A 25,804-nucleotide genomic window follows, 5' to 3' on the forward strand; every position below is an offset into this window, starting at 1 on the left:
TATTCTTTATATAAGAATTCATAGTGAAAACCCAAAATTTCATCAACTTAATAATAACTACAATTGATACATTGTCTATTACCAATACATATCGCAAATTATATGAACATCTCCCCTTATGTAAATATTTGTTCAATTTTAAATTGCAACAAATAAGTTGCACAAATGTAAATATAATTAATATGATGGATAAATATTTACCATTTTTTTCAGTTCATAAGATTTTTATAAAGTGAATATTGGCATTTAATAAATTATTTATATGAATTAATTTTTAGGTTCGAGCTGCCAGAAATTTTGATATTACCGGAATTGTTGGACAATGGTACGTTGTCCAGTATTATGCATCTTCTGAAGAATTACCATTGTACAGTTGTATGAGGGCTGTTTTTATGCAAAATGCATTAGAAGTAAGTTTCAGACATAAGTGTAAAATTAAGTTTATTAAATTGATTGAAAACTAGTCCATTTTCAAGCTTAAAAGTAAAGTCAAGTATTAAATTAAAGTCCAGTTTTGAGTGAAGTCTAGTATTTATGTAGAGTCTAGTATTAACTTCTGATATTTTGAAATTTTTTAGATAATTGGTGTGATTTTGTTCTAAAGAACATAAAACAGTTCGTACTAAGAAATAATTTTCCAAATTCAATAGAAGTTAAGTGCGCATCTTATCTCTGCCGAATAGGACTTAAAACTTAAAACCCCAAAACTGCTCTATAATATTGCCTTTGAGTCTATAATAGCTCTAAAATAAAATCATGCAGAATCTATTCATCACAAGATTTCAGTACTACAGCAATTCATATTAAACCAAAATATAATGATGGTCTTTGCATCCAAAAATAAAGATTAACTTTTAAAGAACTCAAAGGAACATCAATTTATAATTTAAGAAATTATTGTTTTCAAGAATAAACAATTATTAAGGTCTCCAAAAATCAGCATTGCTATTTATTCTGATCTTTGAAGCTCCAACTTCATATTTAGGATAATTGTTTTTTCATAATTTTATTAAAATATATAATTATTTACAGGTTGATATGAACTTTACATATATGTTTGCTGATGATCCTTTATTTGAACAATTGGAAGGAAATATAACATGGACCATTCCTAATCCAGATACGATGGCACATTGGGTTCATAAGGAAGACACTTGTAAGATATTTTAATAAATAAATTTTAATAAATAATAAAAATGAATAAATGAATAAATAATACATTTGAAACTGCAAATTCAACTCTATCACTAAGATTAAACATGACAAATTTTGGCAAAATATTAATGACTAATAAAATAGTATAATAAAAATCACTTTTTTGTTGGGCGTTCATATGAAGAATTGAGTAAAAATAGTTTTGGATGCATTTTTCTTGCCAACACGATTTTCTAAATTATACAATATATTATATTAACTTCCTTAAGGCGGAGTATATATTTTTGCCAGAATAACCAATTTGTTAATTCCATGTTTTCTCGACGTCTTGAGTCATTCTGAATCTTTTCACAATAACACTTCAAAAATATTTAAAATCATATTTTTCTACATTTGCATTGCATCTAGAACATAAAAATTACCCACAAAATACCCTCCACAGATTTTTTTAAAATAAAACTCTATATTAAGTGTTTATGTTCACTAATTTTTGTACAGTTTTATATAAATCTAATTGTGTTAATTTTTCAGAAAAATATTTGTTAAGTATAAATTATTATTTTAGATGAAGGTATATACAATACATATGTACTGGACTCAGATTACAAGGATTGGACTTTGTTGATGCATTGTGCAGAAAAAGAAGAAAGTACCAGATATTTGTCAGCACTTTTGCTATCCCGAAAACCAGATTTAACTATTAACGTCATTTCTTACCTCAGGTAAGAAAAACTTGCTTATAAACCTTTTTTTTAAATACCTAAAACTTGGACGTCTAAATTATTGAATGTTTAGTCAACATTTTTTGACATAATATGACATTAATGATGAATTTTATGGTAATTCTGATAAATGCAGATATTGGAAATTAAATGTGATGTCTAATTGACAAGAAATATTCCAAATTTGAGTTAATAAATATTATAGGAAGATTTGAAACTAATTGGATTTTCATCGCTCTAATTGCAAAAAAAAATAATTTAAAATTAATTTCAATAGAGGATATAAATTCATTAGGTAAAACTGATCTAATGAGTTTATATAAAGTAATAATCAACTAATGAAACTGCTTCATTTAAAAAAACACTCCTAGTACGCTGACGATACAAACATAAATGCTGACTATACAATTTGCACAATAAAAATTAATTGTATTTAAATATTATTATACACTTTTTACCATTATGTTTACAATGATTTCTTTATCCGATATCACTATCTTAAGTTCCTAAAAAATACTTCTTAAACAAATAAAACTTATTTAGTTTCTAATTTTATTCTTAAGGGACAAATTACCAAAATACGGCATCGACACTGAATATCTGTTCCCAATGGACCAGAAAAATTGCAAACCAGGAATACCAAGAACTTTGGATCCTTTTGCAAGAAAATTAGTTATTCCAGGTAATGAAAATATTTCCTCCAATGGAGGAGGCAAAAAGAAACATCCTTTACAAAGACATCATAAAAAACGAAGACAAGAAAGATCTGAATATTATTGAAGAAATTAAACAAAATACTTAATATTGAACTATTTACATACTAGCCTAGTAAATAATTTATCAATATTATTATTCTCTAGAAGATGTTAAGATAATACTCAAAGAACTTTTATACTAATGAAACAAAATAAATTTTTGTTACTCAATACTCGAAATATAACACACTGCCAGAAATATTGATGAAATAAAAAAATATTTTACAAAATTATTTTTTTACTAAAAATTTATCATACATATGTCGTATTCTGATTTAACACGTTAGTCAAATATTTCTCAACTAAAAGCACTTTGCATAATGTATAACACAAATGTTAGATTTTTATTAGTTATTTATTACAATCATTATATCTTCAATTATTAATTACCTATTAATTATTAGAAACCAATAATTAATTTTTAATGATTATATTATACGATAATTGTCGATATGGATTGTATAATGAGAAATTCGAGCCGAGTTCCAGGAGATCCAAACGCATTTAGTAATCAACAAACACGAATTTTGATAACAAATATTATGTGAATGACTACAACAATGCATTGTTGACATTCGATCGTTTTTATTCAAACCGATACTAAACATATGACTCTAAAACTTTACCGAAAATTTTTAATTTAAATTGAAGTTTTAGAGCCTTGGTTTTGTAAAAACAAGGTTTCAAGTTCAAATCTCGCGTTGGGTGCAACTTGATATCAAGAAATTGTGATTTACTTGAGAATATAGATTAAAAACTATTTTCTAGGGTTTCAAGATCAAATCACCCTTGCAACTTGATATCTAGTTGTGATATCCATTTATACTAAAAAATATATATTAAAATATATTTTCCAATAAGAAACACTTTCTGACATTGTTGCGAAAAAACAATTAGAGCAGAAATGATGTTCTAATAATATATGAAAAATGTAAAAAAAACTATATTAACTGAAAAATTGAATGTAAATTAACTAACTAAAATAATTAACAATAATAGCTTACAGAATTCTAAATTCCGTTTGCCCTCCTAAAGCAAACACAAGCTAACCTTAAAAAAAACATTTAAGTTTGATTTGAGCATAGTGTAAATAAAACTAATTTATTTTTGTTCAATAAAGAAAGAAATTGCAATGTAAAATGATGGATTGAGTTAAAAAAATATTATAAATTCAAAAATTATGGGTTTAGGATAGAAGAGATTTTGTAATTTGATATACCGACTTCTGAAGCATATTAGATACATTTCATTTTCCCATACAAAAATGTCTTATTACTAGAAGAGCACAATTTATTCCTACAAAATTAATTGCATAATATATTTTTAAAAGATTAGGAATCTTTTGCTGTTTGTGTGATGTATATATACAGGCGAAAAATACAGTCAAAGGCGTTTTGTCAACAGTAATTCAGACATTTCACAATTGGTCATTGTGGTCTTCATGTAATAAATTAGTGAAAATCAAGTGACAGTGATCAATTATATAACAGAAATGTAAGTAGAATAGTAATAATAGGATGAATAACTTGATCATAAATATTTTGTAAACAATTGATAATAGAAGACTTCTTGATTGTAGAAGTAGTAGATATATTAGATAAGATGCAATGACTAGATTCAGTATAATATGAATCAATATCAATGTTATTATTTATTTATTTATTACAGTCCAAAAATGTTTATGGACAGCAATTTTATGAAATATTATTAACAGGTCCCAGAAATATCATTACTCATACCTGAGTATTTTTTGGAATATTTTACATATCTTTTTATATTAATCAAATTTCCCAAGTTGAAGTATGAAAATTCAATTCAAGACTAAGGTACTAAAAACCTTTAGATCACAAAACAACTTTTTAATAAATTAAATTGATTATGCAATATGTATTGAAATTTATCATCTTGATTAATTTATTACAATTAACTAAGTTGTTCATTCAATATATCACATATAAAATTAAAAGTCAGAAATATTTTTCATATAACTAGTTTATTAATATTCCATATTTACATTAACTTTAAAATAATTTTAAATATATTAAGATACTAATTTGTTAAATATTTAATTACAACATAAATTAAGTCAGACATATGCAGTGAATCACGTTGACAAAATGCGTCTTTTAAGAGCTATAAAGTTTCCACAATCGAAGCCTCTTCTTCATGATCATGTTTGGAAACTACGTTTTCTTCATTTTCAGTATTTTCATCATCAATATTTTCTTCAACATTTTCTTGGTGTTCAGTTTCCTCCTGGTTTTCAACTTTGTTGCAAGATTCCTCCTCCTGGACTTGTTCTACTGGTTCAAAAATTTCAGCGATTTCAGGTTCCTCCAAAAGTTGACTGTCTTCAACAGATCTTTTGGTTTTCTTGTTTTTCTTAGATTTTTTGTCCTGTACAGTAGCTTCAGCATTTTCAGATTTGGTGTATTTGTTTTTCTTTTGTTTCTTGGCAACTTGAGCTTCTTCATTTGCTGCAACAGTTTCCTCGGTTTTCTTGTTTTTCTTTCCTGTTTTTATTTTTTGGGTCTTCTCAGGTTTGCCATTTTGGGCATCAACTGGTTTCACTTTTTGTACCTTTTCCTTTGGCAATTTTTTCAATTCCTGAGTAGCTGCTTCAACAGCTTTTTTATGCTTTTTGTTTGGTACTTCTTGCTTGGCAGCATTTTTGGAGCAACCTTCAGGGTTTGTGCATTTGCGTTTAGACTTGCCTGATTTTGGAGATTCTTCTATGACTTTGGATGAATCCTTGAATAAAGGTAATTGAATGATGAAAACGAGATAATAGAAAACTTTGGAACAACATTAAGGTTAAAATAAACTTACTAAGACGCGACAAAATTTGAAAAATGCTCTGGAGAACCTCAATGCTTATAATGAAATTAAAATTTTTATTACCCAGCTTATTTTTTATAGTAAGCCGTTAACCCTTTGCACTCCGTAGGCGCCGCTGTGGCGCATACGGTGCTACAGCGGCAACCTTGAAGTGCAAAGGGTTAAAATTAATTATTTTTCAAACTCACTGTTTGCTTGACCTCACGCTTTTCCCTTTTGCTTTCGAATCCTTTTTGAGTGTCCTGCAAATATTTTTCCTTGTGATGTTTTACTGCTTTGTCGACTTTTTCTGCAGATTTAATGTCCTTGGATTTTTTATCGGATTTGGCTTTTTTGGCATCTGCAAAATCACCAAAGATTGCCAAGCACATCAGGGCGATGCAAATGAACCACATCAACCTAGGAAAAAATAATGAAAAATTATTTAAAAATTATTATTTATTAGTTCCAAAACATTATCATGTATGAAATTTAATCCAACCTCTTCTGCAATAACGTACTGAGTTGGTGATTGAAGTATCAATCAATATGATTGAAATAACAATACTAAACATAATTTAGTTTGGTGTAAGAAAATTTAGTGGAGATTAAAATAAAAATCAAATACAAAATTAACGTAGGATATCAATTAAATGTTATAATCAATAGAAGTAACTATAAACACAAAATTACTCCTAGAACATGAAGAATAAATGTCATTACTGTTCATAAAATAAGGTACAATAATATTACAAGTTACTTCAAATTTAATGGCATATTCCTACTTCATAATAAAATTTGTATCTAAAAATAATTTGTATCTATGAATATTTCAAAATAATATTTTATGATTCCAACTGATATGAATAGTGAATTTGTAAACAAAAACAAGTTTTCTGATAAGGCAGGTAGAATCCAATTCCATTTACGTAAGATGGTACCACAAAACTAAATCACAAGTAAATTATGATAAAACAAGTTTTTAAAGATTGATAAGATAAAAATGAACAGTAATTCAAGATGTCTATTTACTATATTAATTATGCGTAGTAAAATTTACTACGTTTTTCAGACAAAATGCTAAGTATGTGAATTTTCTACGAGATTAATTAGTTGATTAAAAATAAATTTTGCTTATCTATAAATCAGTGTTAATTGCACATGGTTTTTAAACCAAAATAAATGATTGCTTGCATAAATTATGACGTTCATAAATATTTATAAAAGTAGTTGCCAAATTAGAAATTGATTTTGCATTTCACTAAATTGAATTGTAAAAATATGAAAATATTGAAAATCCAAAATCATAAAAAATTGCTAAAATATAAAAAAAATTGATTCAATTAAAATGATTTAACTTGAATAATTGTTCAGGATTTTATATAATCTACGAAAATGGTTATTCACTTTTACGTATAATTGATATAAAATAATTAAATAAATAAATAAATAAAATTTGAATTAAATATTCAATTTAAAATTATGCTTGGATCAAAAATATCAAATAGCAATAATTGTTTTACTTATAAATAAAGAATTTTCTAAATATTAAATACAAAAAATAGGAACGTTAATGAAAAACAATGAAAATGCGTATAACATGACAAATTTATGCAAAAACCGTTGTGAATGTAAATTAATTAAAAGAAATTAGAAAATTTTAATAAAAATTTAATAAAATATGAACCAACAAAATCTTAACACATTTGTTGTATTTTTACATGGATTGGTAAATAAATTGGCAAACGAATTTTGAATCGAAATCTCAACTCAAATCAGAATTTTATAGGAAATCTATAAAAAAAAAACGAATCAACAAGTCACCAAAAGATAAATCAAATTCAATGCACATGTAATTAAAACGAATTTATACATTTTACATTAACGAGTTGCAACAAAATTCGAATATTTTGAAAAAATAGTAAAAAAACTGCAAGTATACATGAGTTATTACATTGATTTACAAATCAAACAAAAATAATACAATGCAAAAAATAGTTCACGTAATGAAACGAGCGTCAAAAATGTTGGAATCAAATCAACAAAATTGTCTTCGAGAAAACAAAATACAACTTACAACAAAATGTAATGCTAATTACTTGATGCTAAGAAAATTGAAGGATTTTGAAAAATGCATAAATTTGAAAATTTATGTTATATAAAAAGATGAAACTGAAGGTAAAATACAGCCAATTATTGACGTAACGAACGAAAGCAGCAAAAAAAAATCACAAAAACACACAAAATAATAAAATTAACCAAAATATCCACTAACCTCATGTTGGATAAATTCCTGTCCTCCTAACCAATTGACTAACAAATCCGCACTGATATCTTCTGATCAACTAAAATTCGCTTCTTAGCCAAATCCTTTCCTCCGTCTAATTCCCCAGCCGAAGACTTCTTCACCAATGGTAGATTTCACCAGTAGTTCTTGATCGTTGGCCGATCGAAGCGAGAATGATTTTCTCCAACGTTCTTATCACTTAACAAATGTCATCCGGTGCAACGCACTGACATCTGTTATCAGCTATCAAAATAAAAGCATCTCTGTCGCCTGATTCATCCTTGGATTGACGCAGTTGGTAATGGAATTGTTGTATCCTGATCAGGGTTTGCCAGTAGATGGGGAGATAAATTTAGTAATAGATAGATGATGGCTCAGCCGTCTGTCGATTTGTTTAGAAGTTTAAATTTCGAATTTGCCTCCTGATTATTTCTTGGACTGACTAACTTGGTAGAGGAATTGTTGGCAGCTAACTGGTTCATTTGTTGATTATCGACATGGAAATTCAAATTTCAAATTTGCCTCCAGATTTCTCATTGAACTGATGCAGTTGATGATGGAATTATGACGTGTTGATCAGAGTTTGGCAGTAGATGGGAGGATTAATTTATTTTTGGATAATAAGCTAGATACGTCATTGGCTTAACTAACTGGTCAATTCATTGGTTATCGATATGGGACTTCAAATTTCAAATCTGCCTCCTGATTTTTTCTTGAACTGACGCAGTTGGTATTGGAATTGTTATATCTTGATCAGGGTTTGCCAGTAGATGGGAGGACAGACTAATTTTTGGATGATAAGCTAAATACATTGTTGACTCAGCTAATGGAAGTTCACATTTCTCAAATCTGTCGCCTGAGTTTTTCTTGGACTAGCGTAATTGCTAATGGAATTGTTATATCCTGATCAAGGCTTAAGAACCTGATTAAGAATTTATTTATTTTTAAATAATTTTGAATTTAAAAGCGCAATCCGTTGATAACTTTCTTAGTTGATCAATTCGTTGATTGTCGATAGGTAGTTGGCTATCGAATGGTAGTTCAGGTATTACATTATCACCTTTTTCTACAAAAAATTAACTTACGTTGTTCATTCATAAACAGTAATACTAATGATCGCAAAATTACCATGTGATGTATAAATGTGCATACTACTCCGAATTTTACAAATTTTAAATTCTTGATTGAACTTTCTTTCTTCTCATACTAATTTTTTTTTTGATTAAAAATTAATCATAGATACAGTTTTAAATATTGAAAATTCAATTTCAAATAAACATAATACATGGATTTTAAGTATAAAAATACTCACTCTAAGAATTTGAAACAACTTTTCTTCAAATTTACTTAACAATATATTATTTGAGTCGCATATTTTATATTGACATGTTTTATGATTTCAATAGAATTAAACCTAATTGTAAGAAAAATATTTAGGAAATCAAAGTTACTCGTAATAACAAATTTACCTGCGTCAAATGCTCAAATCAAATAAATTAATGCGATTAAGATCAAAGTAAATAAAAGACGAACCTACTGATAATAAAATTAGATTTTCCACTGGGCTAAAATATCTAAAGGTACATCTATTTTTAAAATTGTTGTTTATTTGATTTGTGATAAAAAAATCTGTTATTTGAAAAATAATATGCGTGGTACTAAAAATACAACATATACTATGATCGGAATAAAGTTTATAATATCACAAAAATTATTCTAAGAAAGTAAAAATATAATTAAATCTAATAAATTATGTATGAATAACACTATTTAATAAAATTGATCATATCTTTTTTGTTTAAATATCTACTAAATCAGTAATTGATTAAAAATGCTTTTATTAAAAGTTAATAACATCAATTAACATATCATCTGTTTTACAAGATATTTTGTTGATCTTGATTATTTTATCTTTTAATTAGTAAAAAAAACTTGCTAATGAGATATTAATCTTCTTGATTCAACATGAATTTTTAATTTCATCTTATTTGATAATATAATCGAAAAATTATGTAATAAATTTTGAGTTGTAAAATTAAAATTTTTAATCTTCTAATGATTAATTTCTTGATAATGTAAAAAAAAATATTAGTTTTATTGTAAAATTATTTGCTTAATTAAAAATGCTTGGAAAACATAATTTTGACTCAAAAAAAGGAATGTCTAAAACTTGTGATGAACAAAATCGTTCATGATGCCCACTAAGTAAATAATAAGACTTGTTTTTAATAAGACAACAAAGTAAAAATTTATGATATGATTCATCTATATTTAATTATGAATGCGTACTAGCCAGCAGACTGATAAAATCCCGCAAAAATATAAATATTTATCATACTTAATTAAGCACACATTAAAAGACGACAATATTTAAATATATTTAGCTTTACATACAAAAATTCTGGATAAATCATAAAGTATATTTAATTAGAATCCAATTTGAACATAACTGAAATGTTGGTAATTTTTGTAATGAAAAAGTGCATTCTTATAATGGGCTTTATGTGGCCTAGTAGTTAAAACCATAGATTTTGAATCAGAAATGCCAGTTTAAATACTCTTCCTGGACAACTTGATGTCAAGCAGCATTGACATCTGTTTTCACTTGAAAATATAGTTAGCAATATGTTCCCAAGTAAAAATAGCCCTTACTCCAAATTGCTGCACAAATAAAAAATGCATTAGTATTACGAATATCGTAATAATAATTGTATCACATAATGATAGAAGAACCAGGGTTGCAATATATGCAATATAAAGTCCATCGTTTAAGAAGTTGGCACAACAGTTTATAGTACCCGTGAAGTTATGATTGCTGTTAAAAATAATAAATATTAATATATGTTAAATGTAAGGCCAGTATGAAAACTTCCATTTCAAAATAATTCCGACATGTGCGATTGCGCAGTTTAAAATGTTCCTCATCCAAGACAAGAAAACACAATAGTCGTTGTTGTTGTTATTTCCTCTGGTCATTTCCGGCAGTTTTAATCCCATTCAAGCACTGTTAAAACACCTTTTATCACTGACATGAACAGATATAATACAAGTTTAACATATACTTACTTAGCATTTCAGTCAGAACCAAATTAGATAGAAATATTTAATGTAAATTATTTTTAAAACAGAAGATTTTTTACCCAAATATATACTTTAATGTCATACTGCCAATTGAAGGCTTCGAGTTTGAAGGCATAGAATTACATTTTGTATTTTCCTAAATAAAAGTCTAAGAGGATTGTAAATAAAATCCAACTCAGATTTCAAAGCTGAAAATAGAAAAGTTGGTTTAACCTGATTATGCACCTAGCATCATACCAGAGCTACGTAAAAACCACAAATTTTGTTAAAAAATTATTTTTCATTTTGGAATCAGCAGCACCAATTCCTTCATAAATTGTAAGCAAATTTGTTGAAGTGACAAATAAAATATTGCATAACAAAATCTAAAAAAATAAAAGTAGATTATAAGTAAAAAAGTGAAGAAAAGTCAATTCTTCTCTCTGCAACTTCCAAATTATTTCCAATTTCTATCTCACAATTCTGACTTAATTTGTTGATCTAAAAATCAACTTTATAATTTTTATAGCTAGTTGTACATTTATATTTATCAAAAGATGCGACTCTGTAAAAACATTCCATTTACACACTCACCTAATTCTTTCTCATGGAAATGAACAAATGTAATATTGCAATTACAATCATATGTGGAGCATACGAATGTCAGTCAGTCCTTTACACTCATTACTGTAAATCAAAATAAATAAGTCTGCAAATTCATAAACATTTTCTTGAATCATGGAATCTTGAATCAATGTACTTGAATCATGGAATTGAGAATAATTGATCTTATTTACCTACCTCTGAAACATTTATCTCATATTCTTCAGAATTTTGAAAAAAATGAGAAATAATTAATAATTCATTACTTTATTGTACAACGAAATTTTCTTTAGCATTAGTATAATAATTATTTTATATTAACTGAACATGATATGTTAAATAATATTTTAACTCAAAAGGACAAAAATTAAGATAAAATTTACAATACAATAATTTCAATAAGTATGAATGAAAAATAATTCATTAGCTCATATAAAATAATCTATATATCATATATTGAATTATTGAACAATTATTCTTCCTAGCAAAATTTTTTGTCGCTGAAAATCCATTATATCATTTACAGCTTACTTATATAAACAAGAGTACGTGACTTTGCCAATTAAAAATGATAGAATTTTATAAAACTTGATAATTTATAGCAAACTTCTTCATGAAGCACAAAATTTCACAAAATAAAAATTATAACAAATTATTTAATGTTTCCAATACTTATTTCCATTCATGTTCATTTTTATCTATTGGTATGATAATATTTTGCCGATATAAACTAAGATAAATATCTCTGGTCAATAATATAAATAATTTATAAATTTTGCTTCTAAGGTTTGGTAATTTAAAATTATGCATAAGCTGCTCCATAGAGCTTTTGAATTATTTTTGAGTACTCTATCACTTATCAAAATTTGAAAACTAAGTCTCTAATGTATACCTGCAAATCTAAAAACAATAATTTAAATGCAAAATATTTAATGCAAAAGTAATAATTTGGACAATATAATAGAGTATATATGTGTACATATATATTATATGTTAATATTCAAACTTCGATATTAGTTCCTAAAGTTATAAAATTATTAATTCAATTCAATATTATAAATTTACTGTACATACATCAAATTTAGTTTGAACTTATACTTATAAATTTACATGAATGCTCAAAAAATTAGTCAGTAAGATGTCAGTAGGAAATCATGATGATTGAATTTTGGTTACGATCAACAAACAATAATAAGTTTCAAAGACTTTTCCCAGTTTGCTTAGTTTTTATTTGATTTATCTAGAAATTGGCCTTTTATTTTTAGCCTGATAATATACAAATATTTTCTGTAGTTTTTTACAAGTATTATTTACCTTTTCTGAAAGTTTTCTCTCCTCTGCTCTACCGCATGGTGGGCAGTTCATAAAGTACGAATATGTTCTACGAATTTCAACTGTTAGTATAGTACGACCGACAATCAGTTTAAAGTTGGCGCCTCGAGAACAACCTCTTGACCTCCGACAAACTTGACCTAAACTCAAATTTTAAACTATTTTTAACTTTTGTAACTATTTAGTGAAAAACAAATATTCGATAGAGAAACACAGAATGATAATAGACTCATGATAATAAATAGTAATAAATAGTAATATATTCTTATAAATGGACTGGTGTGGGCTGGTGATTAATAGTGCAATTAATTTGTTTAATATAAATAACATGGTGTGTGAAAATGTGAAGGCATTGTGGATATAATTAAATGGAAAATTATCTAAAAACAATAATAAATAATTTTTCTTTAATAATTGTGATATTTTTTCCAATTCCATTTACAGTGCAATAGTATCCAACTTGAGACAACCTTAAAGTATATTAAAATTTACTCTGAAGTGTAAAAAATATATATACTTAGTCTTTGTATTTGTAATATGAAATTTAGGAAATAACCTAATGAAACTATAAAACTTGTTTTATTTAGGATTACAAGGTTGGTCTTATAATGAATAAGATATCACTAGAATTTTATTATGTGCTTCAACAAATGAATTATATCTAGTTCTACTTATTTATTTTATGTACCCATAGGTAACACTATAGCTACTACCTACTCCATCAAATTAAGTTTAATACTTTTACCTTTGCGAAGGAGAAGTTTATATTTTTTCCAGAAAGTCCAACTTCTTAATTAATGACGCCAAAAATGTTAGGAATCGTACTGATTATATTTTCTCTAGTATAAGTATTTTTATTTAAGAAAATAGGGCACCAGAAAAGTACAATGGTCAACAATGGCTAACTTCGGTTAAGTAATTAGTTAAAAGAATAGTAAAATATCAACTAAGTTCCTACTTTCTCTAGAAAATCCAACTTGGTAATTCAATTCCCAAAAAATGTTAGGAATCGTACTGATTATATTTTCTCTAGTACAAATATGTATACATTTAAGAAAATAAGGAACTTCTGTTAAGTAATTAGTTGAATAACTATTTAAAATAGTAAACTAAGGTAAAATATCAACTAATCTGACTATAACTTACTTAAACATTGCAAATATATTACCTTAGATTTGAATATTATACTTACAGTTAAATTCTTAAATTTATGTTTTCAATTCTTTGCAGAATTGAATGGCATTTGATAGATGCATCGGTTTAATCTGAAACTTCAAGATAATATTTATTAGAAAACACAATCGCTTTAAAATAATATTGATACAACATACAATTATCATCTTTATTCAATCAGATATTGATTTCATGAACAAACAATAACATATTTCTCCAATATTTTCAGTTGGTGCAGAAATCAATAGAGCAAAACATGGCCTGAAGTGGAAACGTTGTGATTAGTGATAATAAGAACAATAATTCGTATTTATAATTAATTAATTTTATAAAATTTGTGATTTTTTTATAACAAAATGAAGAACAAATACCTGTTGTTTCTTGGACTTTTGGTAGTCCAAGTTTTCGGAAATGAGGAATATCATTTAAATTCGATGACGAGATCAAATAATGAAGTACTGATAAATTTAACTGGAAGTGATTGGACATTAACCAATGAAGATGGATGTAAGTAATTAATAACATAAATATTTTTTTATTGTTATAAATAAACCATTTTTGAGATATTTATTTTATTAGTCAAGTATAAAACATAAATCAACCATGAAAAATAATAGTATATTCTTGCTACTAAAATATATTAATCTCTATAGTTTTGTACTAGATCTCTTCTTATTCTTGAATTTAATAGTAATATAAAATGTTTTCAATCGAAACAAAACAAAATAAATAAAATAAAATAAAAAAAAATAAAAAAAAATCGAGATCGACAAGTATCATTAATTTAAAATTAAACTTCTTATATAAACTATGTCGCAATCGACACATTTAGTCTTTTCTAATAATAAATATATGATTTAATTTTTTGTCTTTTATATTCTATAATTTTTTTATTCTGATATTTCAATCAGCAATGAGCAACTTAACTGTCCTATAAGCTGTTAATTAAATTTTCAATGAGAATTATTGTTCGACAACAAATTCTTATTATAATTAACTGAGATTAATCAATATTGTTTTAGTTTGAAATATTTAGTCAAACGATACTGATATAGCATTTGTTGTTTAAATATTACCATTCAAAATAAAATCATGAGAAAATTTACCATGAGGTTATTAATGAAATAAGTTACAAAGTTATTTATCATAATATTTATAGAAAAATACCAAATATGATATTATAAAAGTCATTTAGTCTAATTTATAGAAAGGCAAAAATACCAAATATGATATTATAAAAGTCATTTAGTCTAATTTATAGAAAGGCATTTATTAATTTTTGGCAAATTTGTAAGGAGCAGTCACTAAAATTTAATAAGCCGTTGAAGTTTACCATATGTTCTACACTTTTGAATTGTTTAAATATATAAAATTTGTTGTTTTTTTAAATCTTGCATTAATTCACTTATTAATTCCTACATATATTGATCTGAAATCACTACAAATTAATTTCCAATGTTCAAAGTTGAAGATGCGTAAGATGCAAAATTAAAGATGTTTTTTTTTTTGTTTTTTTTTTTGACAAATGTATATATAATTAAATAAAATCTATATATAATTATTTTATATATTTATAAATTTTAGCTATAAAATTGGAAAACGTAACAGTTCCTGGAGGCGTTTATTCAACCCTGATGAAATTTGGAGTAATTCCAGAAATATTGCAAGCTGAAAATGATGTTGCCACCAGATGGGTAGGCAAGGAATCCTGGACTTACACTAAAAAATTTGATGGTAAGATAAAAAAATCCATATTATTTCAAATCGATTGAATATACTATTAAAAAATATTAGTGATGGTGGGCAAGGAATCCTGGACTTATACTAAAAAATTTGATGGTAAGATGAAAAATATACTATTAAAAAATATTAGTGATGGAAGTAGAAATTATTGGTTCTTTTTAGACCATATATACAACAAAAGTAGCCCTCAAGCATTACTTCACAAAAAAATGTTAAAAATTGTTCATCAAAAAAAATTTCATAATAAAGTATGCATAAAAAATATAATTAGGTTATCATGATATGCAATGAAAAAAGTAGTATTATTATTTTTTCCCATTGCCAACTACTATTGTTAATGTAAGTCGCAGAAAAGCAATAAATTATATAAACTTAACTTTTAAATCTTTAGTTGCTCTTTTGTCTGTACTTATATTTATTCCTGTACTATTACAGCCAAAATCAATTAAATTACAAAGTTGTTCCATAAAACTCATGGAAAGGAACTTAATATGATATAAAGGGAATCTATATCATACTGGATTTTTTGAAGTAATAATGTTAAGTTCAATTTAGGCTAATAAGTAATGTTTTTATATTTTTTTCAGTTCCAGATTTACTAAATGCAAGAAGAGAGCATATGATGCTCGTTTTTCATGGTTTAGATACAATCGCCAATATTACATTAAATGGCCTGATTTTGGATATGACTGATAACATGTTCGTGAGATATCGATATGATGTCAAATATACCTTAAAGGTGAGATAAAAAAAAATATACCAACAATTTTAAAAAAATATTCATTAAAGAAAAACCGATTATTTTACTTCATTGTTTATGCAAAACTAATTGTAAAACCAAAATAACAATGTCATACTTGGAATTTTCTTGAATATATTATAAATTAGCATTTTCCTGAATATATTAAAATGTTGCAAAAATAATAAATATTTATCTATATGTGACTCAAAAATGCATTCAATATGCTAAAAACATTTTAACCATAAACATATTTTGATCAAGACGAAACTTTTATGAAAATAGTTCTTGTTAATATGTTTAACTAAGTAACAAATTCGTAAAAATATTCAAGTCATGCTTCTAATTTATGTTTTGCATAATTTATATATTATGTCATATGAAAAAGGACAAAAAATCAAATTCTTTTGGTTATATATGTATTTAACTAAGACAATTATGATGTAGTAGTTCTGGATCATCAAATATTACTTCTACATAGACATATTATCATAAAAAGTTTTCTCTAAATTCATTATTTCATCAAAGAGTAATTAAAATTATAATTAATGTATTCATTAATTTATTTGTGCAAGGATTTCTTGAAAAATCCAATTATTTAAAATTAGTTCTAAAGTTCAATTTACTGTACATTTTTCGTATTCTCATTTTTCATGTTGACCATTTAAGAGTGATCTAGTTTTAATTGGAAATATAAATAACTATTATATTTTTTTTTTCTAAACTAAATTTAGAATTTTTATTTGAAATTAGTTCTACATTTCCTAATTTACATTTTTTGTATTGTCTTTTCTCATACTGATCATTTATGAGTGGCCAAGTTTCAATCGAAAAAATAAATTTTTATAATGAAAGAAATATTTATCTTTCTAAACTAAATACGTATTTTTCAGGAAAAAGATAACGAATTGATAGTAAAATTCTTTTCACCTGTAACCATAGCATCCAAGTTGCAAAAAATATATCCAACAGTACCAACATGTGTTCCCACAGAATACCATGGAGAATGTGGGGCAAATATGCTCAGGAAAATGCAGGCCAGTTTTTCCTGGGATTGGGGACCTGCTTTTCCATCACAAGGAATCTGGTATGAAAATAGTAAATAATTAGTAATATTATAAAGGTCAAAAAATTACTCTAAATTAAAATTAAATTGTAATCTGTCTATTAAAAAGATAGTCAAACACTTTGGTTCATATTCTTTATAGGAAAATGATTTGAGTTTTGTAATATTTGACACCAAGTGTATTATTATAACCGTAGAATTATATATCAAATAAATTTCACACGTGAAATAGGTGTCCAAATAACACATAATTTGAAATTATTTTTTTTCTACAGGAAGTCAGTGGAATTAGAATCATATGACCATGCCACAATTCGTGACGTTAATGTCTTCACACAACTTAATGACGATATGTGGAATGTAAGTGTTAAAGTTTATATGGAAACTGGCCTGAAGGCATTTAATTTGCAAGGATCTCTACAAGTAACTATAAGGTAAAATAATAAAAATCTTAGTAATAGTAGTATTTTATAGTCGATGCGAATTTCAGGCATAATCGATGTCAAACTTCATCGCATTAATGCTTAATTAATGTGATTTAGCAAATTATCAAAATTATCACATAAAATTAATTTAGATTTTTTATCAATATGATGAACAATATTTTTATACATAGATTTTGATATAAGCTAGTTGTAAACATATATCTCAATACATCAGTAGCTTCAAGTGTTGCTTTTTAAATAAGAGGAGAAATAATAGCTACCATTTTCATAATATTTTTATTTATTTATTTAATCAACGCCCAAGGCAATAAGACAATATAATTATATTTTAAATTGTACAAATTATGAACTAAAGATAATTTGTGAGAAAATTAGAGTATTATGAGTTCATAGATAGCTTTGTAACACTTAATATAAACTACAAATATATAGCATTGAATAAAAACTAATAAAATTAAATATTTAATAAACTATAAAATTTTGTTAATAAAAGATAAACTTGCGCCTCATACAAGGCATTTATTACATTAATTTTGAACAGCATTTTCGATTATTTTTTAACAAAATGTGATGAACTAACAAAATTAAATTAACTTGCAGAAACTACCAAAATTCTACAGATATTTTAGCTTCAGATGTTGCTGAGTTGAACATAAAATCTATAGATGGTGTAGTTTCCTACACATTCACATTACCTATTCATAAGGTAAAAAATTTAATTTTGAATTAGTTCCTCCCTGTTAAGAATATACTTATTAAAATAATTTATAACACCCAGCATTAGATTGCAAAAATAATAATTTTACTTAATTTTAATACCAAACTTAGCGCAAAAATAATGTTTTAAAGTTATTAATGCTTTCATCTATTACTTAGATTTTTACACAATTCTCATACATGTGCTAAATACTAGATTATTATTTTTAAATGTAGCTTTTATTTGAATATGCTCAATGCATCTTAGTTTAATTTATGATGTATATATATTGTCGCAAAATTATTTTTCCCAGTTATTATTTTATTTACTGTAGTTCAAAATGAATTATTTTTTTTTAGAAATTTGTAGAATTATGGTGGACAAATGGCTTAGGAGCCCAACCACTTTATCCTTTGGAAGTCAGTTACGTTGGTCCAGATTCTGTCAGTATAAATCGGATTAAAAGAATTGGGTTTAGGACAATTGAATTGGTTCAAGAACCTACGGGTAATAAAAAATATTATAAAACAATATTTATATAGATATATAAATAAAATTTTCTATATTCAGTTGTCCTTCTTTAAAATTGTCTAATTTCAATTTAATCAATTTATCCAAAGTGCATTATGTCTGACAGGCACATAATTTTTCTAAAATATTTTCGATCATGTGAAATTATTACTTTCTTAAATTGATTTTATTTTAAATAAAAACTTGGCATTCATAAAAGCAAAAGGTTTGCCATTTTACTTATTTAATTAAAAAAAACTTTTAATATACCGAGCATGAATTTTTCTTTAATGTTCATAATTTTGTTTTTGCGTAGTTAATAAAATTAGTAATTCTTATATTTTTCTCAGATAACATTGGTCTCACATTTTTCTTCAAAGTAAACGATGTCGACGTTTTTTATGAAAGGATCTAATTGGATTCCAGCTGATATCTTGCCAGAATGGGGAGCAAATTATAGCACTGGTAATATAATTTTGACACTCTTCATTAAATTGAAAATATTTATTTAGAAGAAAATTTACAAAATATTTTGATATATGACTAAATTAAATTAAATTAAAATTAGATGTCTTTAAATTAAATTAAATTAAAAAAATGTCACAAGTAGCTAGCTTTTTTAACACATTTGCTATTAAAGTTGAAGCACTCCTTTAATTATAATATTAGCTGTTCTCTATTTTTAAATAAATAATAATACATATTCGCATTTATATATTAATTGTGATAATTTTTTTAGTCCAGTGGTTACTAAAATCAGCAAAAGACGCCCACATGAACATGCTTCGAGTTTGGGGAGGAGGTGTTTATGAATCCGAACTTTTCTATGAAACTTGCGATGAAATGGGCATACTGATCTGGCAAGATTTTATGTTCGCTTGTGCTATGTATCCAACTTATGAAAAATTCTTAAAGTAAGTATAAAGTCATCAACTTATTGCTAGTAAAAGATGACCCTAAGCCCATTATTCTACCAGACATTAATAAAGTAGATATTTTCTAGCTGGTAATCTGTTACATTACCAACTCAATACTATCTAAATATGTATTATTATTTTTTTATAAAATTTTTATATATAATTTTTGAAATTATATTTTAGCACCGTGGAAATAGAAGTAGTGCAAAATGCAAGGAGGTTACAGCATCATCCTAGTATTGCTATTTGGGCTGGAAACAATGAAAATGAAGCAGCTTTACGCCAAAATTGGTACGGAACTATTACTGAACAGGAACGATATGAAAAAGAGTAAGTATGAGAATTCTATATACCTTAAATATTTACCTTTACGCCTTCTATAAATGGCCACAAAATGTTTAGGCGACTACGACCAATATTTTGTATTTTAATCCATTAGGAAAATTATCAATTCACTTAAGGTGGGACCATCGGCAAATTTTTCTGAAAAAATGGACTTGCTCTGAATCGACCATAATTCAAAAAGTATCTACATGCAATTTGACTTCATACTCAGCATTGATGAGAATACATATCTAATTTCATAAGTGTTCATATTTAAATCAAAATAACTGTAAATCCGTTGTTTTTTAAACAATTCAATGTGCTTCAGAGGTGTTTTTGCATTTACAGATATAAAGAATTATATGTGAACGTAATAAGAGATGCAGTAAGGAGAGTCGACCCATCAAGAACATTTTTAGTGTCAAGTCCATCTAATGGTATAAATTCGGAAGACCAAGACTTCATTGCCAGTGATCCCCAAGATTACAGATATGGAGACAGTAAGTTATATAAATTGATAAAGGTGCATTAATTTTTTTTTTTTTTTTAATTTAATTTATTCTGCAATCTGTTTCACATATTCATTAACATTAAGCAGAGATTGCTAACAATAATTATCATATAATATAAACAAGAAGATAGTAGCAACAACCTTCGGCGTGTCTACTAGGTAAAAGGTGCATTAAAATTGTCTCAAATTTTTTTTAGCTTACTTCTTGACTAGATATTAATCATACTATTAGTTCATTAAACTTTAACTAAAATCATAAAGAAAATAAATAGTTATAATTTTTGTTATTAATACGTAGATAAAAGATTGTCGAACCACTATTATATATATAAATGCAAGTAAAAGTAGAAACTTGTTTATAAAATGAAGTAATTATTTTTTATTTTTACTTTGTATTAGTTAGATGTTCACTAAAGAAAGTACTTAGAAGTTGTATCACATTATTTTGTCAATTGCTATTTTTACAGCTGCGATTCCTTTAATAGAATGGTGTCCATAATAGAAATATATTATATACTTTTGAAATAAATTAAAGTATTTTTTGAATGTATATAGTGCACGTTTACAATTATGTGAACGATGGTTGGGATCCGAATATTTATCCAAAAGCCAGATTTGTGTCCGAATATGGTTTTCAAGGTTTGCCTTCGCACCATTCCTGGACAAGTGCTAAAGCCGGTCCAGAACATAGGTAAAAATTGACAAACTGTTAAAGATTTTTCATTCTTATCTAAATTTTTTGTATATATTCAAAATATAAAGTAAAATTATTTTCTTTATAATATTTATTCTTGATTGCAGGCAGCACCTGCCACTAGGCTACAAACCGATGTGACGCTTATCAAAAAACATTTGCCATTGCCAAGTGAAAACAGTGTACATTTTCCTGAAACTGCATTTTATTACAGTCAGGTAAATAATCAAAAATATAAGGAAATATTCATATTGTCTATTAACTAACAAAATAATGTTTTTCTGGATCAAATTTTACTGAAAGTTCTTCAACATCTCGATATCAAAATTTAAGCCAAACTTATTGGAATTGAGAACCATATTATCATTATCAATCGCATATTTTTATTATATAATTCAAACGTTCAATCTGATTATCTGATGACCGTAATTGCAACAAAAATTAATTATGGAATAAAATAAACTTAGTTTTTGTCTTCACGAGTTGGATTCTTGGTGTGTCTCTACAAAATTTGCAACTACAAAAATCTCATAACAATTTTCACATTTTATTCTACATTTGCTACATTAGTTTGTTTATGACTATTAATTCTGGTAGATTTATGCTTGTCCTGTGTTTAAAATTTAAATATGATTAAATCATTTTTATTGCAAATCTATGGCAATTTGGAATAAATTTATCTGTAAACTTTTATATAAATCCAACTCAAAATCTTTGATTATCAGCCAAATAGAAAAAAGAATACTTCTATGAGTGATATTTTTGGCATAATAGCTGTTTTTAAAACTATAGTTTGTATAGAAGAAATATGTAAAATTATGTTATAATTAATTTTAATGATTTTTTTAAATTTAAAATAGATTAGCCAAGCGATGGCAACTAGAACTGAATCCGAGGCATATCGTGTCGGTAGAATAAGTCCAGCCAAAACTATGGGTGCTCTTTATTGGCAATTGAATGATGTATGGGTTGCTCCATCTTGGTCATCTATAGGTAATTTCAACTTAAAACCAAATTAGAATAATATATCTCATATTCTATACTACTTTGGACGAATGTACCTACAAACTATAATATATAAAAATATAAAAGATATAAGCAAGTATAGCCTCAGATCTTTCGTTATCTTCAATTTAAATTTTCCATAGACGAACATATTTTCTAATTTGACGCTCATGATATTACCATGACAACTACTTACTACGACTATATACTATCTAATCATTTAGAATTTAAAAAATAAAATTTATATCTACATTTTTTTATGTAGAGTATAACGGAGATTGGAAAATGCTCCATTACCATGCCACAGAATTCTTCGCCCCAACAATTGTCAGTATGCAATTATCCGAAGCAAAAATGTTGAAGATCTTCGTGGTTCGAGATCCTGTAAAAGGAATAAGGGCTACTTTGAAAATCAGTTATTATGGCTGGGATTCATTGACACCGAGGAAAGTCGACGAGGAAAAATTGTTAATTGTAAGTAGAAGTAATAATTATAAAAAAAATTAAATTTCTGATTAATATCAAATGTAATACTTGCATTTGCCTAATGGTTTTCTATTGATTTGTGTATGTTAAAATGAATATTGATTAAATTTTGTCAACAGTCTGCGCAGTTTAGGATAAAGTATTAATACTCCTGCATTATGGAAACAATTTTTTTGCATCTATACAAGAAATGGTAAGATTCAAGTTGCCTCTTAATTTTATTTAGAGTATTTCTTATTTTTTAGAAAGGCAATAGTGTAACAGTAGCCCAACAATCACCTCTTAGACGCAAAATGACCTGGTCAGGTTGCAGACCAAACGAATGTGTCATCACGGCCCACTTTACAAAGGAAATAGTACCAGAGTTCTAGGACCAAGGGCCGTACTGTTTTTAGGGCCACTGAAGGATGCTATTGGGCTGGTGGCTCCCAATATTACGGTAATAAAAATATATTTTCCATTTTAAGTTTTTTCTATATCCACAATATTCATCAATCCTTGAAAACTTATAGAGATTTAATAGTTCAAATGATTGTAAGATATCTAGTTACTAGGACCATCAATCGTTGAGAAGATTCTGGTTTGTAAATTTGTAAGGAATTTGGGACCCTCTTCCCCCTTGGTGATATGTGGAGATATTTAAAATCAACCCTCTAGCACACCTGACATCACTTGTATTTTCAGTACTTTTATAAAGTTTATGAAAAATTTATGATTGTTTTTTTAACTCATGCAGAAAATGAATACACCTAAATTTTTACTAAACCCGCCCTTCACAGGTGGTATTTAGAGATTTTTTGTGGTGCTTCTCACTTCATTTTTTATTAATCGAATAATAGACACAGTTTTGAATATTACCATCAGGAACTTTGAGTAATGGATTTATTCCCTGTGAATGAATTTTCCCCAACTTTTTAGAAAACTTGTGTAATTTTTTTAAAAAATATTTCTATTTTAGGCAAAAGTAATTCCATGCGAAAATCAACTGGAGTATTCTGCATAGAAGTTGAAACTGATGCAGTATCTCCATTCGTCTGGCTGGAAGTTAAAGGAATTAAAGGAACTTTTAGCAAAAATGGATATTTGCAAGTTGATCCAGTAGAAATAGTAGATTTTCAAGCAGCAGATGTAAGTAAATAATAGTAAAAATAAATTAACTAAATATTGCATCAGTTGAAATCGTTTAATATTTTTGGAAATTAATTGATTTGAATTTAAAAGATACAAAAAATTCTTAGAAGTCATACTTCATAAAAAACGAGAAATTGAGTGCAAGTATTTCTCGTTTGTTACCATATAACTAATTTTTTTGAGTATGTTAAAAATTGCAAATTTTGCAATATAAAGGATTTTTTAAATAATTTTTCATTATCCATTTTCAGAATATGACTGCAGATGATATCGCCAAAAAACTGAGAGTATATCATTGCTAAATGTTTTGGCATAATAATACAAAGCAAATATTTATACTTTTCAGCATTTCATAATATGTAGAATAATATAATATAATACTCTATGTACTTAATGAAATTATGTAAACAAAAAGTGATCAAAATATTTTCTTTTAGGCAACATTCTGTTTAGTTAATATAATTAATACTAAGTTAATACGTACTAAGCTCTGTGAGAGAATTATAATTTATATTTTTGTTAGATATAAATGGAAATAAATAATTAGAAAACTGATAGTTACCTACGTTTTAATTTGTTATTTTAATTTATTTTCTACTTCATCATTTTTAGATGTTTTAGTTCTATGATTTACAGAAGATACCTCTCGAGATATTTTGATGTATCGATATATTTATTTTATAGTATAAGCATTTTATTGGACATATTGAAGAAATAATAAAGATGATAAAAATATTATAGGCTAGGTAGTTTTAGCACCAAACATAGACACCAAACCAAATATAAATTTAAATTAATGTAGAAAAAATAGAAATATGCACATTTTACACACTTTATGTGGCAATAGAGTTCTTTATATCAAAAGCGATCTTTGTAAACTTCGAAAGAAAAACAATACTTGGCAGAATATTTTATAGTATAAGATTTTTATTGGACTCAACTATATATTGAAGTAATATTAAATATGATAAAAATATTCTAGGCTAGGTAGCTTCAGTACCAAACAGACACCAAACCAGATATTTAATTTAAATTGATATAGAAAAAATAGAAATATGCACATTTCATACACTTTCTGTATCATAGATTATAGAGCACTTGACATCAAAAGCGATTGATGTAAACTTTAAAACTATAAACTTATAAACTTAAAAAAGCATATTGTAAAAAACTATTTGGCCACTTTATTCAATTACACAAGATATTTCTCAAATAAACATTTAACAAAAGTGTTAATCAATTAACATTAAATTTAATTTTATTTGGCCATCATCATAGTAACGAATTCTTCATAATTAATCTGTCCATCGCCATCGATATCGGCTTCTCTAATCATTTCATCAACTTCTTCTTGGGTCAACTTTTCGCCCAAATTGGTCATAATGTGCCGAAGTTCTGCCGCAGAAATTATACCATTTCCGGCACGGTCGAAAACCCGGAAAGCTTCCCGTACTTCTTCTTCTGTGTTGGCTACGGTACCAATTCTAAGTAATTGATATAATTTAAAAAAAACACTGGTTTTATTTATCAGAAAAATAACTAAAACTCAACATTTAAAAAACAAAAAAAAACGTCCAAGCATAAAAATTAACATCAACATGATGTTTACTAAGTACAAAGATTATTGCCTT

General features: G+C 26.4%; 5 protein-coding genes across 5 annotated transcripts; 3 read left to right on the forward strand and 2 right to left on the reverse strand.

The window, feature by feature from the left end:
- Positions 1 to 102: 102 nt before the first annotated feature.
- LOC113386734 (apolipoprotein D-like) lies at positions 103 to 2,657 on the forward strand. Its single transcript, XM_026624494.1, has 5 exons — positions 103 to 120; positions 279 to 410; positions 1,033 to 1,156; positions 1,721 to 1,877; positions 2,441 to 2,657. Exons 1-5 carry the CDS (start codon positions 103 to 105, stop codon positions 2,655 to 2,657), a joined length of 648 nt encoding a protein of 215 aa, XP_026480279.1.
- A 2,077-nt stretch (positions 2,658 to 4,734) lies between these two features.
- Positions 4,735 to 7,893, reverse strand: LOC113385155 (cylicin-2-like). Its single transcript, XM_026622974.1, has 3 exons — positions 7,725 to 7,893; positions 5,659 to 5,869; positions 4,735 to 5,383 (listed from the first exon to the last, which is right to left on the reverse strand). The coding sequence occupies exons 1-3, from the start codon at positions 7,727 to 7,729 to the stop codon at positions 4,766 to 4,768; spliced, it is 834 nt and encodes a 277-aa protein (XP_026478759.1). The 5' UTR covers positions 7,730 to 7,893; the 3' UTR covers positions 4,735 to 4,765.
- A 6,367-nt stretch (positions 7,894 to 14,260) lies between these two features.
- LOC113386735 (beta-mannosidase-like) lies at positions 14,261 to 22,953 on the forward strand. Its single transcript, XM_026624495.1, is given in 18 exon segments — positions 14,261 to 14,411; positions 15,489 to 15,638; positions 16,235 to 16,386; positions 17,280 to 17,473; positions 17,728 to 17,886; positions 18,499 to 18,604; positions 18,955 to 19,102; positions 19,456 to 19,502; positions 19,504 to 19,570; positions 19,845 to 20,019; positions 20,206 to 20,352; positions 20,695 to 20,846; positions 21,413 to 21,548; positions 21,659 to 21,684; positions 21,687 to 21,769; positions 22,412 to 22,544; positions 22,822 to 22,904; positions 22,948 to 22,953. Coding segments are annotated over 18 exon segments (2,115 nt in total).
- Positions 22,954 to 23,443: 490 nt separating this feature from the next.
- On the forward strand, positions 23,444 to 24,475 carry LOC113386736 (beta-mannosidase-like). Its single transcript, XM_026624496.1, has 3 exons — positions 23,444 to 23,481; positions 24,001 to 24,170; positions 24,425 to 24,475. Exons 2-3 carry the CDS (start codon positions 24,015 to 24,017, stop codon positions 24,473 to 24,475), a joined length of 207 nt encoding a protein of 68 aa, XP_026480281.1. The 5' UTR covers positions 23,444 to 23,481; positions 24,001 to 24,014.
- A 956-nt stretch (positions 24,476 to 25,431) lies between these two features.
- LOC113386737 (calmodulin-like) lies at positions 25,432 to 25,773 on the reverse strand. The gene is made up of 2 exons (XM_026624497.1): positions 25,766 to 25,773; positions 25,432 to 25,657 (listed from the first exon to the last, which is right to left on the reverse strand). Exons 1-2 carry the CDS (start codon positions 25,771 to 25,773, stop codon positions 25,432 to 25,434), a joined length of 234 nt encoding a protein of 77 aa, XP_026480282.1.
- Between the last annotated feature and the right edge of the window lie 31 nt (positions 25,774 to 25,804).

Source organism: Ctenocephalides felis, unplaced genomic scaffold, assembly GCF_003426905.1.
Source record: "Ctenocephalides felis isolate EL2017-DRISC unplaced genomic scaffold, ASM342690v1 CF-g0.4_SCAFFOLD_03571, whole genome shotgun sequence".
NCBI lineage: Eukaryota > Metazoa > Arthropoda > Insecta > Siphonaptera > Pulicidae > Ctenocephalides > Ctenocephalides felis.

Coding starts and splice junctions, on each gene's coding strand:
- LOC113385155 (XM_026622974.1), bottom strand. Junction 5,384..5,658: donor AGCGTGAGGTCAAGCAAACA/GTGAGTTTGAAA, acceptor CCTTTATTCAAG/GATTCATCCAAAGTCATAGA.
- LOC113386734 (XM_026624494.1), top strand. Junction 411..1,032: donor TTATGCAAAATGCATTAGAA/GTAAGTTTCAGA, acceptor AATTATTTACAG/GTTGATATGAACTTTACATA. Junction 1,878..2,440: donor AACGTCATTTCTTACCTCAG/GTAAGAAAAACT, acceptor TTTATTCTTAAG/GGACAAATTACCAAAATACG.
- LOC113386736 (XM_026624496.1), top strand. CDS start 24,015: ATGCGAAAATCAACTGGAGTATTCTGCATAGAAGTTGAAACTGATGCA. Junction 24,171..24,424: donor TAGATTTTCAAGCAGCAGAT/GTAAGTAAATAA, acceptor ATCCATTTTCAG/AATATGACTGCAGATGATAT.